Source organism: Anolis carolinensis, chromosome 2 (assembly GCF_035594765.1).
Source record: "Anolis carolinensis isolate JA03-04 chromosome 2, rAnoCar3.1.pri, whole genome shotgun sequence".
Lineage (NCBI taxonomy): Eukaryota > Metazoa > Chordata > Lepidosauria > Squamata > Dactyloidae > Anolis > Anolis carolinensis.
The window spans coordinates 152,110,835-152,123,132 of NC_085842.1; the positions used below are offsets into that span (position 1 = coordinate 152,110,835).

Below are 12,298 nucleotides of genomic sequence, written 5' to 3' on the forward strand. Positions count from 1 at the left end.
CTTCTTGGGAGGAGAGCAATGACCAATCTCGACAAAACAGTGAAGTGTAGAGACATCACACTGGCAACAAAGGTCCACATAGTTAAAGCAATGGTATTCCCCGTGGTAACCTACGGACCATAAGGAAGGCTGAGTGAAGGAAGATAAGATGTTTTTGAACTGTGGTGTTGGAGAAAAATTCTGAGAGTGCGTTGGACCACAAGAAGATCCAACCAGTCCATACCAGTCCAGGAAATAATGCCTGGCTGCTCACTGGAGGGAAGGATATTAGAGGCAAAGATGAAGTACTTTGGACACATAATGAGAAGACAGGAAAGCGTAGAGAAGATAATGATGCTGGGGAAAATGGAAGGAAAAAGGAAGAGGGGCCAACCAAGGGCAAGATGGGCGGATGGTATCCTTGAAGTGACTGGCTTGACCTTGAAGGAGCTGGGGATGGCAACAGCCAACGGGAAGCTCTGGTGTGGACTGGCCAATGAGATCACGGAGAGTCGGAAGCAACTGAACAAATAAACAACAAACAACCACAAGTTTCTATATGTTTTCTTGAAGTTTGCAGAAAACTCTCACTACGTTTAAGGGGTAGAGTTTGTGTGAGAGGGAAACCTACTGAACACTCCAACTGGAGTAAAATAATGGATCACACAATAACTTTATGGGCAACTTTATGGTGTGATTAGGTTAGCCATAGCCATGTAGGGTCAAAAGTCAGAATTTGGTAGTGTGGCATGGTCTTTGCTGGACTTTAGCCTGCCTGGAGATTTGGTATGGGATTAGGAGCATAATTTGAACATCCCATTTGTAGAATACTGTGTTTCACAGGAGCCTGACAACATATCAGTAAATTAAGATTACTCTGGCTTTATTTTCTTTTTAGAAGATTGTCAGATCTCTAACCCTCGCCAGAAACGGTGATACCTTTGGAGTAAAGTGTGCACTTCAAACGTTTTACCACCTTGAAGTTGACACTCTTTAGTTTGTTCAGCTTCCAAAAGGCCCCAGAGGACAAGAGAAGCAATAAAATATAAATGCCTATCTCACAGCAAATTGCCCTGCGTGGGGGCTTGGAAAGCTTAAACCCTTTTAACATTGTGCTTGCTACATGTGTGTGTGTGTGTGTGCTGTTTGTTAGTTGAAGTGGCTCTATTTTTTCCCCTCCTCCTCCTCCTCCTTCTGAATTGGTCCCACATGAAAAGAAGAATTTAATCACACAGGCCTTGGAATGTTATTGTTTTATAACAAATTGATGCCGGGAAGTAAAACTAAGGAGGTTGTTGAGGATTATTATTTTTATTTTTATTTTTTATTCTTTGGCATGTGTAAAAAAAATAATGTGATTCAAAGCACACTTGAAAGCTGTTGGGAAATATGAATGTGCCTTTGAAGTGAAAAAGAATCCCATTTGTTAAACAGAAAATGAAGCTGTGCACTTCAACTTGCAGTTTTACATCGTAAATAAAATGGCAGACTTGGGCTTTCTTGTTTCCCTTGTCTTCCCTCTCCCAAGCCTGTTCCACCCTCTATCTTTGAAACCCAGCAAAGGTTTTTAAAATGCTAAGAAGCCAGCTGAGAATAAAGGAAGCAAAGCAGCTTAGAGAAATCCTAGATGGACTTTAAGCTCTAGTTGATATGGTTACTAAATGGCTCAGGTAAAAACAGGGATGCTGGATGGGTCAAAATCATGTCACTGTCGACAATATGGCACAGAATGTCAGTTGCAGGAAAGAGTTTGCTTTGTTAGCTTATGTCAATTCAGTTCTCTGGGTGTGTAATAATAATCCTGCGTACCCTTGCAGGTATTTATGACTGATTTCTTTTTATGCAGAGAATTTGCACAGGGATACCTTTTTCCACAATCAAACGAAGTGGATCACCGGAATTCTTAATTTGATGGACTGTCTGGTCTGGTTTCCTCTAATGAGAAGCAATAATCTCTCATGAGGAATAATCATCTCCATTAGACAAAGGAGATGTCTTTTCAATTGCATGGAAGAGCTTTGTTCTCCCTTCCCATCTAATCCGCATCTTAGGCACCTTCCACACAGCTGTATAAAATCCACATTGAATTGGAATATATGGCAGGGTGGACTCAGATAATCCAGTTCAAAGCAGATATGGTGGATTATCTGCCATGATATTCTGGGTTATATGGCTGTGTGGAAAGGCCCTAAGTTTGCAACAGCACTCAATAGGTGGTCTAGTAGAAATTGTTGTGAGCTATTTCCTTTGGTGGACTTGAATGGAAAACCCACTTGTTGTGAAGAATTAGGGGCTTTATGAGCACTGGAAGTAATAGTCATTTCTGGACTTGTTCTTGCTGCTCCCTTGTCCATTAGGGATGACTTCAGCCCCATCTGCACTGGCCATTTAATGCAGTTGGAAGCTAGTTACAAACTGTGGTAGCCAGGCAACAAACTCCCACAAAAGTGTGTGAAAGAAAGCCCTTAATGTGGGTCAATGCTCTGTGATTTCTGTAATCACCATCCAGGCCTCAAACTGGCTCCAGGATTTCTTATGTAATCATTGTTGGAAGTCAACCACATTCTACACAAGTTTATAGTCCTCATCAAGGAAATAGGCAAATGAGGCTCCTTTTGCACAGCTGTATAAAATCCACTTTGAACTGGATTATATGACAGTGTGGATTCAAATAACCCAGTTCAAAGGAGATATTGTGGATTATCTGCCTTGATTATATGTGTTATATGGCTATCTGGAAGGGCCCTTCGTGACCTAAGTCTGATACTTCTCATGAACACCTCTTTTTATTCAAAGCTTTCCTGGCTGCATGGTAAGCCCCTGAGCCTTCCCTTTGTTCTTCTCTTGTGAGTGTGGAGAGAAACTAGATGTCTCTGGTTAGAAAGCTAGACTCTAACTTTCCTATATAGAAATGTAGTTCTGTCAATAAAGTCTTTTGGTGGAGTCTCCTTTGGAGGCTTTTAAGCAGAGGCTGAATGACCATCTGTCAGGGGTGCTTGAATGCAATTTTCCTACTTCTTGGCATGCGGTTGGACTGGATGGCCCACAAGGTCTCTTCCAACTCTATGATTCTATGATTTTATAACTTTTAGAGCTTGACTTTGCTCTTGTAATTGCTTAAGCTCATTGGCTCCCTTGCCATGCTCAAGAACCTTTAGCTTTGCTAAAACTGAAGCTATTACTGCTTTACTTTTGAATGCTTTTTCCTTTTTTGAAATTCCCCTAGCAATCATCTGCACAGCAAAGCCACTTTCTAAAATGCTGGTTTGAAACTGCATTAAATGGCCAGTATAAATGGGGCCTTAGGCCCTTCCATACAGCCATATAACCCAGAATATCAAGGTAGATAATCCACAATATCTGCTTTGAACTGGGTTATCTGGGTCTACACTGCCATATGTCCCAGTTCAAAACAGATAATGTGGGATTTTATTCAGCTGTGTGGAAGGGGCCTGAGATGACAGGACATGTCACAACATGTCTCTCTCCCATCCTTTCCTCTTTTAGATTTGTTTAGAAAGGATCAGGCTATTTCTATCCAAAATTGTATTTTCTTATAGATGTTCCTTCAGTAGAAGATTCTAAATTTATTTTTCTGCCTGCAATTTGGTTCTTTCAGACTCCCCATCTAAATGGGCACCTCTGCTGCAAATGGATAAAAAGTCATAACAGGCCTTTCATTCCAATAATAATCTCTCAAGATCTTTCTTCTCTGACAGTGGAGGCATTCACATTTCATTCATTTCCGTAAAATTATGCTCATATGGTGAGGTACTATTACAAAACAGCAGTGAACAAGAGTCCATCTTCTTGGTTGCCAGTCTTTCATTCAGAGTGTCATTCTTCATGCACAGCTGCTCACAGGGACAGGAAAGGTTCCCTTTAAATTCCTTCCTACAGCCATCCGGAAGAGTCAGCTGGTTGCCAGCTTCCATATTTAACTCAATATGGTTTGCACAACCCAGCCAACAAGGAAGAGAATAACAGAGCTCACTCAAGCCATTACTGCACTGCTGAAACCACAGACCGGGGAGTCATTGGCTTGGCTTCTATTTCTCAGGCCCTGAAATGCAGGTTAAAAATAGAAAGCAAGGCTTTCTGGTTCCTCTCAGCAATTGCAGTGGTCAGGAGGATGAAACATTTATGCCTACCGAAGGGGAAAGTAGAGCATTTAAAAAGAGGAAATTCAGGTTTGGGGCAATGTCTAGTAGATTATAGACACAAGCGAATAATGCCAAAGGTGAAGAACAAGAGGCGATGAGCAGAAAAGGAGTAAGGAATGGATTGCTTCCAGGCAAAGAATGCATACATTATTTGGCTAACATTTTAAAATGTCCACATATTTGAAAGGAGTATATTCAAAGAAAGGGGCTACAGGCACTGGATTCCGTCTGATCTTGGAAGCTTAGCGGAGAGACCACCAAGGAGTACCACGTGCCTATCGGCTAATATTTCAGAAGAAGGAAATGGTAAATCCGCCTCTGGGTATTCTTTACCTAAGAAAAACCTATGAAATTCATGGGGTCCCATAACTCAAGAGGTGACTTGAAGTTGCATGTGAACACACACACACAAAGGAGTTTTAAAGACAGAATAGGGTTCAATAATTTATTTAGTCAGTCTCATTATCGCCTTGCCTAAACATTTTGTTTGCTGTTTGTTTCTCTGGTTTTTGTTACATCCCTAAAACTGCAACATACAATGTTATTCTAATTATGTTCTTTGTTGGAGTTCCAGCACCATCATACCCCCAGCAGTGCTGTTATGACCCTGGAGAGCTTGAGGGACATATCAGTTAGGGTCTAGAGAGAAATGATATTGTCTAATTCTTTAACAAGAATAAAACAGGATTGCTGTGAGTTTTTCAGGCTGTATGGTCATGTCCCAGAAGCATTCCCTCCTGCCGTTTCGCCCACTTCTATGGCAGGCATCCAACAGAATTTGTCTGTTGGAAATTAGGCAAGTGGGGTTTATATATCTGTGGAAGGTCCAGGGTGGGGGAAAGTTCTCTTGTCTGTTGGAGGCCAGTGTGAATGTTGCAATTGGCCACCTTGATTAGCATTGAATGGTAATCAAGGTGGCCAATTGCAGCATTCACACTTGCCTCAAACAGACAATAATAATAATAATAATAATAATAATAATAATAATAATAATAATAATAATAATATTTTTCTATCCCGCCACCATCTCCTCAAAGGAACTCGGGGCGGCTAACATGGGGCCAAGCCCAAAACAGAAACAAAATGTGACAAGTTAAAACCAATATAAATAACTAAAAACAGTATCATCATGACATTCAGATATAAAAACAAATTAAAACACAGAGTACAATATAACACCATAGTGACCAAGTAAGGGAAAAGGTAATAAAAAATGAACATCACTATCCATGGTTGAAATGGGGACGGTCAAGTCAAAAAGTGCATAAAGTGCCTGGGCAAGTGTCGAAGATAGTTTGGGATAGGATAGGTAGGAGGGAAAATAAAGTGCGAGGAGACAGTATGTCAATGAGAGGGGTCTATCATGTTACTGGTTGTTCAAATGCACACTTGAAAAACCATGTTTTCAGCTGTTTAATAAAGGCAGACAGGGTTGGGGCCAGTCTAATCTCCCTAGGGAGGGAATTACAGAGCCGAGGGGCCACCACAGAGAAGGTGCCAACAAGCCGAGCTTGTGATCGTGGTGGGAACGAGTGGAGAGCCTTGCCAGAAGATTGAAGAGATCGTGCAGGCTCATAGGGGGGAAAGGTGGTCACAAAGGTATACAAGAGTTCTTTCTCCCACCGTGGACATTATTCCACAGATATATAAACCCCACTTGAATAGTTTCCAAAAAACCTCACAACCTCTGAGAATGCTAGCCATAGATGTGGGTGAAACGTGAGGAGTGAATGCTTCTGGAACATGGCCATACAGCTCTGAAAACTCACAGCAACCCAGTGATTCCATCCATGAAAGCCTTCGACAACACAAATAATAAAACAGTGAGGCTGCTTGGCTCTACCATTAAATTTGTAAAACAGCAAATGACCCATCAAATGACCACAAAATGTAATAAGCATGTGTTTCTTCTATCCTTTTTTCTCAGTGCCCTATGGTTACCAAGTTCTTAGGAGTTTTTCTTGCACATTAATCCTGTTTGGTGCATGTGCAAGGTCTGGGGTGGAAATCCTACAATGCTTTCAGATGATCAGGGGACTTCAAAGCCCTAAGGCTAACCCAGCTTTGTTAGTGGGAGTGACAGTGGCTTTACTTTTGCAGGAATAACAACAATTCAGTTTGATGATTACTGGTGAGTGAAGCAGCCATGCAGCATGATGGGCAGAATATGATCTGCCTGTTTCCCCTCAATGTATTATGTATACAGTATGGATCTGATATAGAATGATTCTGTACTTTGAAACAAAAGCTGTGTCTCTTTTAGAAACAAAATCTGAATGACCTTGTGTTAAAATATTTTGTCATGGAAACCAAACATTACTCTTCTGTCCTCGTAACACTGTCTAGACAAAAAGCCTTATAATGGGTTAGACTCTTTTATTTATTCTCATTGAGAAATGTAGAGCAAATGCTTTTTTCATGCTTTCTGAGCTTGGGTGATTACTGCAAAATTGGGTTGCAAACTGATACCTAGATCACCACACATACTTAGTCTCTGGTTTTGGGAATATAAAGATGCTTGTTTCTTCTGTGTTGCTGTTTTGCTTAAGCAGGAACCTTGGATTTTGTTGAAGGATATAGGCAAATTTGAGTAACTGTGAAGATGTATTTATTTATTCACAATGCCATTGGCCACAAGATAATCTGATACCTGCTACACGTACCAATTAATTCTGCATGTAATCTCCACTTTCACACTGGGTCTCAAAACAGAACACATGGCAAAAACATTACATTCGTATTTTGATAGAATCGTAAGAGTTGGAAAAGAAAACACCTTATTGTGTATGTGTGTTGCCTGTTTAAGTAACAGCAACTCCAGGGGTAAGGTAATTTTAGATTTTAAAAAACGGTGCAGTTTGGGGAAAAGTTACACCTTTCTTCTTTTTCCAGTGCATTTGTACTAATCCAAATGTCTCCTTCCCTATCTTTACTGCCAGCCTTGTTAAAACCTGAAGTAGTTTGTTCCGATCTCCTCTGTGACGTTCTCTAAACAGTATCCATATTAGCAAATTTATCTCTAGCATGTTATGTTGGATTCACCACATCTTACCTGGTAAATTTTACCCATTACATGGCAGCAAGACCCCTTACATACCCGTGACCCAAATAGATTGCAATAAAATGATGCTGAACATACAAGGGATCCTTGTTGGGGGATCTTTGGCTCCCAGTTGAATTTATAACATACTTTCTGTGTCATTGCTTATTCTTTGAGAGTGACATACTTTTTACAGAGAATTATAAAGTTCAAGATTTCTCTAAATGTGTGGCCAGTAGGAAATAAGAGTGGGATGTGGAATAGGGTGGATGAACTAGGTGCTGTTGAGAAATGAGAGGACATAAATCATTTCAGGATTGCTTGATATCCCTTCATTCATATCATTTTGTATAATATCCACAATTCACTACAACACACAGAATATGGAGTGGGGAGGGAAAGGGGAGACAAAGTGTGTTCTTGTGTGCTTTATATCTAGGTTTCAGTGTCCTGGACTTAACCTCTCTTCATTTTTTCCCCCCACAGATGATGTTTCCCCATATTTCAAGACTGAGCCGGTGCGTACTCAGGTCCATCTGGAGGGGAACCGCTTGGTCCTGACCTGCATGGCAGAAGGCAGCTGGCCCCTCGAGTTCAAATGGCTGCATGACAACAGGGAGCTGACCAAATTCTCATTGGAATACAGGTACGTCATGGCTGGCCTTTCTCCATTCCCAAAGGGTTTCTGAAGTTGCAGTGGATGTTCCTGCCTCGAGGCTTGTCCCTGCAGGCAATTGCCTGTCATTATCCCCATGGTAGCCAAAGCCCCTGGGGCATGGTACCTTCTCCAGCTCTCAGCTTGTGCAAAGGGACCACTCTTGGCCTTTAATCAATTTATTTTCCTCCATAGAAGCTTTGAAAAGCTGGACGAGGCAGAGGACTGCTCAGTTGTTGTCTAGCACATGTAAAGGTCACACAGAGAATATTAAAAGCCTGAAATGTTTCACACTCTGGGAAAGGCAGAAATGTGGGGAGTGTGATAGTGGTGTTCAGAGGAAATAGTGTTGCCTTATGGACTTAATCAGTTAGCGAAAGGCAAAGGAAAACCTTCTCTGAACAAATCTTGCCAAGGAAACCCTGTAATAGGTTCGCCTTAGGGTTGCCATAAGTTGGAGATGACTTGCAGGCAGACAGCAACAAAATTCTAGCCTCTGGAGCTCATGAATTCTCAAAGCTGAAGTGGAAGATTTCTTAGGGCAATCTGAATTTGGATCTCACTCAGACAGATTCATTCTACCTCTTCAACAAAGCCCAGTCCCTCCACCACTTGTCTGTTCAGCATCTGTGTCCCCATGTAGCTGGCTGTTATCATGTATTTGAACTAATCTCCCTTTAAGAACTGAAAAGCTCAAGCCATTGTGACAGCACTTTTATTAAACCAGGGGCCCCCAACTAACCATATTTGATTCCCTTTTCCAGCTTCTAGTTCCTTGTAATTGCTTTGCAAACCAAAGCTCTGAAATGCATAACCAGCCAGTTTCTGTTCAAGATGGAGGTCAGCTGCTTCAATTCTATGCAGGTTTGAAACTTTTCAAGTGAACCACAAAGAGATCTTGCAGTTACGTTCCATTTGACCGTAACTTCTAGACTTCCGATATTCAAATGTGTATTGGCTTTAATGTTGAGTCTGTGACTGGATGGAGTGGACATTAATTAATACTTGGCTGTCAGATGACAGCTGTTTCTTGTTTTCTTTTCTTTTGTTTTCAGAGAAAATCTCCATTCCTCCTGTCCCCATAGGCCCCTGCTTAAAAAGAGATTTTTTGTACAAGGCACGAAAGATATCTCTAACTAAATTAAATTATATCTTTAACTGCATTAACTTGAGAAATGAGCAAACACTGTGACCCCAGAAGTATTCTTTTCTCCAAATCAGATTGCTTGTGTAGAGATAGAAGAGTTGACCTCCAATCTCAGGAAGAACTCCTGAAAAAGCTTGCACAGCACACTGGAATTTGATTAATCCTATAAAAGCATGACTTTATTATTCTTAGTAAGATTTCACCCAGTAGAAGTAAGACCTCAAACTAAACAGCTATTCCTACCCCTGTTAGTTTGCACATGATGCATACTTTCCAACGCACCCAATTTGGCAATTCTAATTCTAATTTTTCTGTCATCCTAATTTCTGAGCTGCTTTTAAAATGTCCCAGTTTCTCTCCTCTTCCTCCTCTTTCCTTCTTTTTCCTCATTTTACTTGTTCAGTATTGCCTTAAGCTAAGTTGAAAGCACAAAAGTAGTTTGCACTTATTTGACACGGAGAGGAGAGAGGAGAATTGTGCTCTTTCCAATAGAAACAAGTGAAACAAACTGCAGCAGCTGATCCTAGCTTGTATATTCTCTTTCATAAATCATTTTTATCATCTTGGTTACATCTGATATAACTTGGTCACACATGTCCCAGTTTTTGTGACAGAAATTTGCAGGATATGAGGTTGCTGTAGTTGCACTTCTGTGAAATAGGATGGTTTAGTGTAACGTTTCTCAACCTAGAAGTTGGGACCCCTGGGAGGGTCACAAAGGGGCTGTCAGAGGGGTTGCCAAAGACCATTAGAAAACACATATTTACCTATCATTGTCTGAGTCCACAGTGCTCTCTAGATGTAGGTAAACTACAACTCCAAAACTAAAGGTCAATGCCCACCAAACCCTTCCAGTATTTCCTGTTGGTCATGGGAGTTCTGTGTGCCAAGTTTGGTTCAATTCTATTGTTGGATTAGTTCAGAATGCTCTTTGATTGTAGGTTAATTATAAATCCCAGCAACTACAACTCCAAAATGACAAAATCAATCCCTCCCAACCCCACCAGTATTCAAATTTGGCCGTATCAGGTATTTGTGCCTAATTTGGTCCAGACACATCTTGCATATCAGATATTTACATTACAATTCATAACAGTAGCAAAATTACAGTTATGAAGTAGCAAAAAATATAATTTTATGGACTATATTAAGGGGTTGCAGCATTAGGAAGGTTGAGAACCACTGGTTTAATGAGTAAAGTGATGAGACATTCAGGCTGAAAACAAAGTCACAAGCTCATCAAAGGAATTATACCCGGGCACTAGGGCTTACTAAATACCAGGGATGTTATGAACTTGAAATGGAAAGAACTTGGGATGGGTAAGAAACTCGTTATTGAAATTTGTATATGAATCTACTGTATTCAATTTGCAGTCTGCACATTTTTAACAAAGGCTTGCACATATATATATATTGGTTTTCCATCACTGGGAGGAAACGTTAGGCATCAAATTCTTTCTCATTCTTGTTCTTTTTCAAATTATATGCAAATAAATGCACACAAGTACAAATGTGTATCAGAGACAAACTTTAGCCAATGGGAGAACTTTTATTAAGATGCATACATGAAGAAAAATGTGTTAAAAAGAGCATACATTAGAGAAAGTATTCATGAATTTTCAGAAAGGAAAAAACTCAAAGTCTTGCAACTAAGTGCTGAAAAGGATAGGAAGAAAATGCAGGTGGGTGGATGGGTAATGCAGTGAAACTGAAACAAAATAGTTTTTTTTTTGCACGTGAAGCAATTTGTTTATTTACATATTTTCACTTATTTATTTGATTTATATCCTGCCATTCTTCTAATGCAGGACCCAAGGCAAGAGGCAGAAATGCAAATTCCTGCTGCTAAAAAATTATTTGTGTTTGTTTGTGCCTACAGGTTTTTTGTTGACATATTGATAAATTGCCTATAAGTTTCACAGGGTTTTCCTAGACAAGGAATAGTCAGTGGTAGTTTTGCCAGTTCCTTCTCCTGAAATATATCCTATATCACCTGGTTGGCCAGATAGGCTCCTTGGAGAGGAATGCGTGCTCCCTTGATATGGTCAAACGTCTAGATGCTTTTCAGGATTATCTGCTACATTACCACTAGCTGCTTAATTGCCTATTGGTGCAAAAGTAGCTTGCCCAAAGAATGGTCTCATTTGGCCATTTGTAGGCTTTACAGCATCAAATTCCTCAAGGGCATTCACTTTCTTTTCAGAAAAGAAAAGCTTTCTTACATGGGTGTCCAGTAAGTTGCAGGTCTGAGACTTATCCTAGCTGGATTAAGTGCATCCCTATTAGGAAAGCATCCAGACTTGATTTAAAGACTTCAAGTGATTCCCCCCCCCACACACACACCCTCCTCTGGTGAGCAATTTCTGTGTTTTAATTACTGTCACTGTGAGGAAATGCACTTATTTTAAGCTTGTCCAATTACTTCTCCAGGTAGTAGAACTTGTTAGCTCTCTGCCTGCAAGATTGAACAGCGTGCTATGAAACTGTGGCTTTCTCATGTTCAAATATTTATACATATTGATTACATCCACCCTCCAGTCTTCCCACAGTTAAGCCAAACAGATCAACTCCTCAGTGAGGGAGAAATGGAATTGGTGTGTATACCAACAATATGGAAATGGTACCAATTCTACTCTATTCATTTTCTCACTGTTAATAATTGCATGAGGCCAGAATAGTTGCTAGGCAAGACATGTGTTCTTCCTCCCGGTTTAATACACACACACACACACACACACACACACACACACACACACACACGTGTCTATGGTTCAGAATTCAGGCCATCTATGCTGGCCTGTGCATTGGCCAAAGATACAGAACCTGTCAAACCAAGAGCTTTTTCTCACTGGCTTATTTAACCACAAAACAGAGTGCGGACTCACTGTATCCGTTTCCTTTCCCCCTCTTTTGATCTACATTTCATCTTGGAATGCGATACCTTTGAATCTCCAGATGTGTGAATTCCTCATCATTGACCATAATGGGGGTTTGTCACCAAACCAAAGCATCTGGAAGGCCCAATAGTCTCCAACATAGTCATAGATCAAGACATTATTGTATGGATGTTTCCAGCATTTTAAGTTACCTAACCCAGATATTAATTGAACTATTGACAAGCCATAGATGGGCAATTCTGTTCAGTGCAGTAGTTCCCAGCCAGGTGATTTGAACTGCAACTACCAGAAGCCCTAGCTAATTTGGCCAACAGCTAGGAAAGACCAAAAGTTGGAAACCAATAGCCTAGTGCAAGGAAGGGATCATGTTGTTGCACTGCTACTCCCGACATTCTTCACAATTGGCTTTGTTGGCTA

General features: G+C 40.6%; 1 protein-coding gene across 7 annotated transcripts in view; it reads left to right on the forward strand.

Annotated features, from left to right (window-relative positions):
• The window catches only part of sdk2 (sidekick cell adhesion molecule 2), a 412,574-nt gene that overhangs the window by 223,827 nt on the left and 176,449 nt on the right, over nucleotides 1-12,298 (forward strand). For all 7 annotated transcript variants that reach the window (XM_062970845.1, XM_062970848.1, XM_062970846.1 and 4 more), the window contains exon 2: nucleotides 7,669-7,828. In XM_062970845.1, the coding sequence (XP_062826915.1) occupies nucleotides 7,669-7,828 (160 nt within the window). The remainder of the gene's footprint in view (nucleotides 1-7,668; nucleotides 7,829-12,298) is intronic.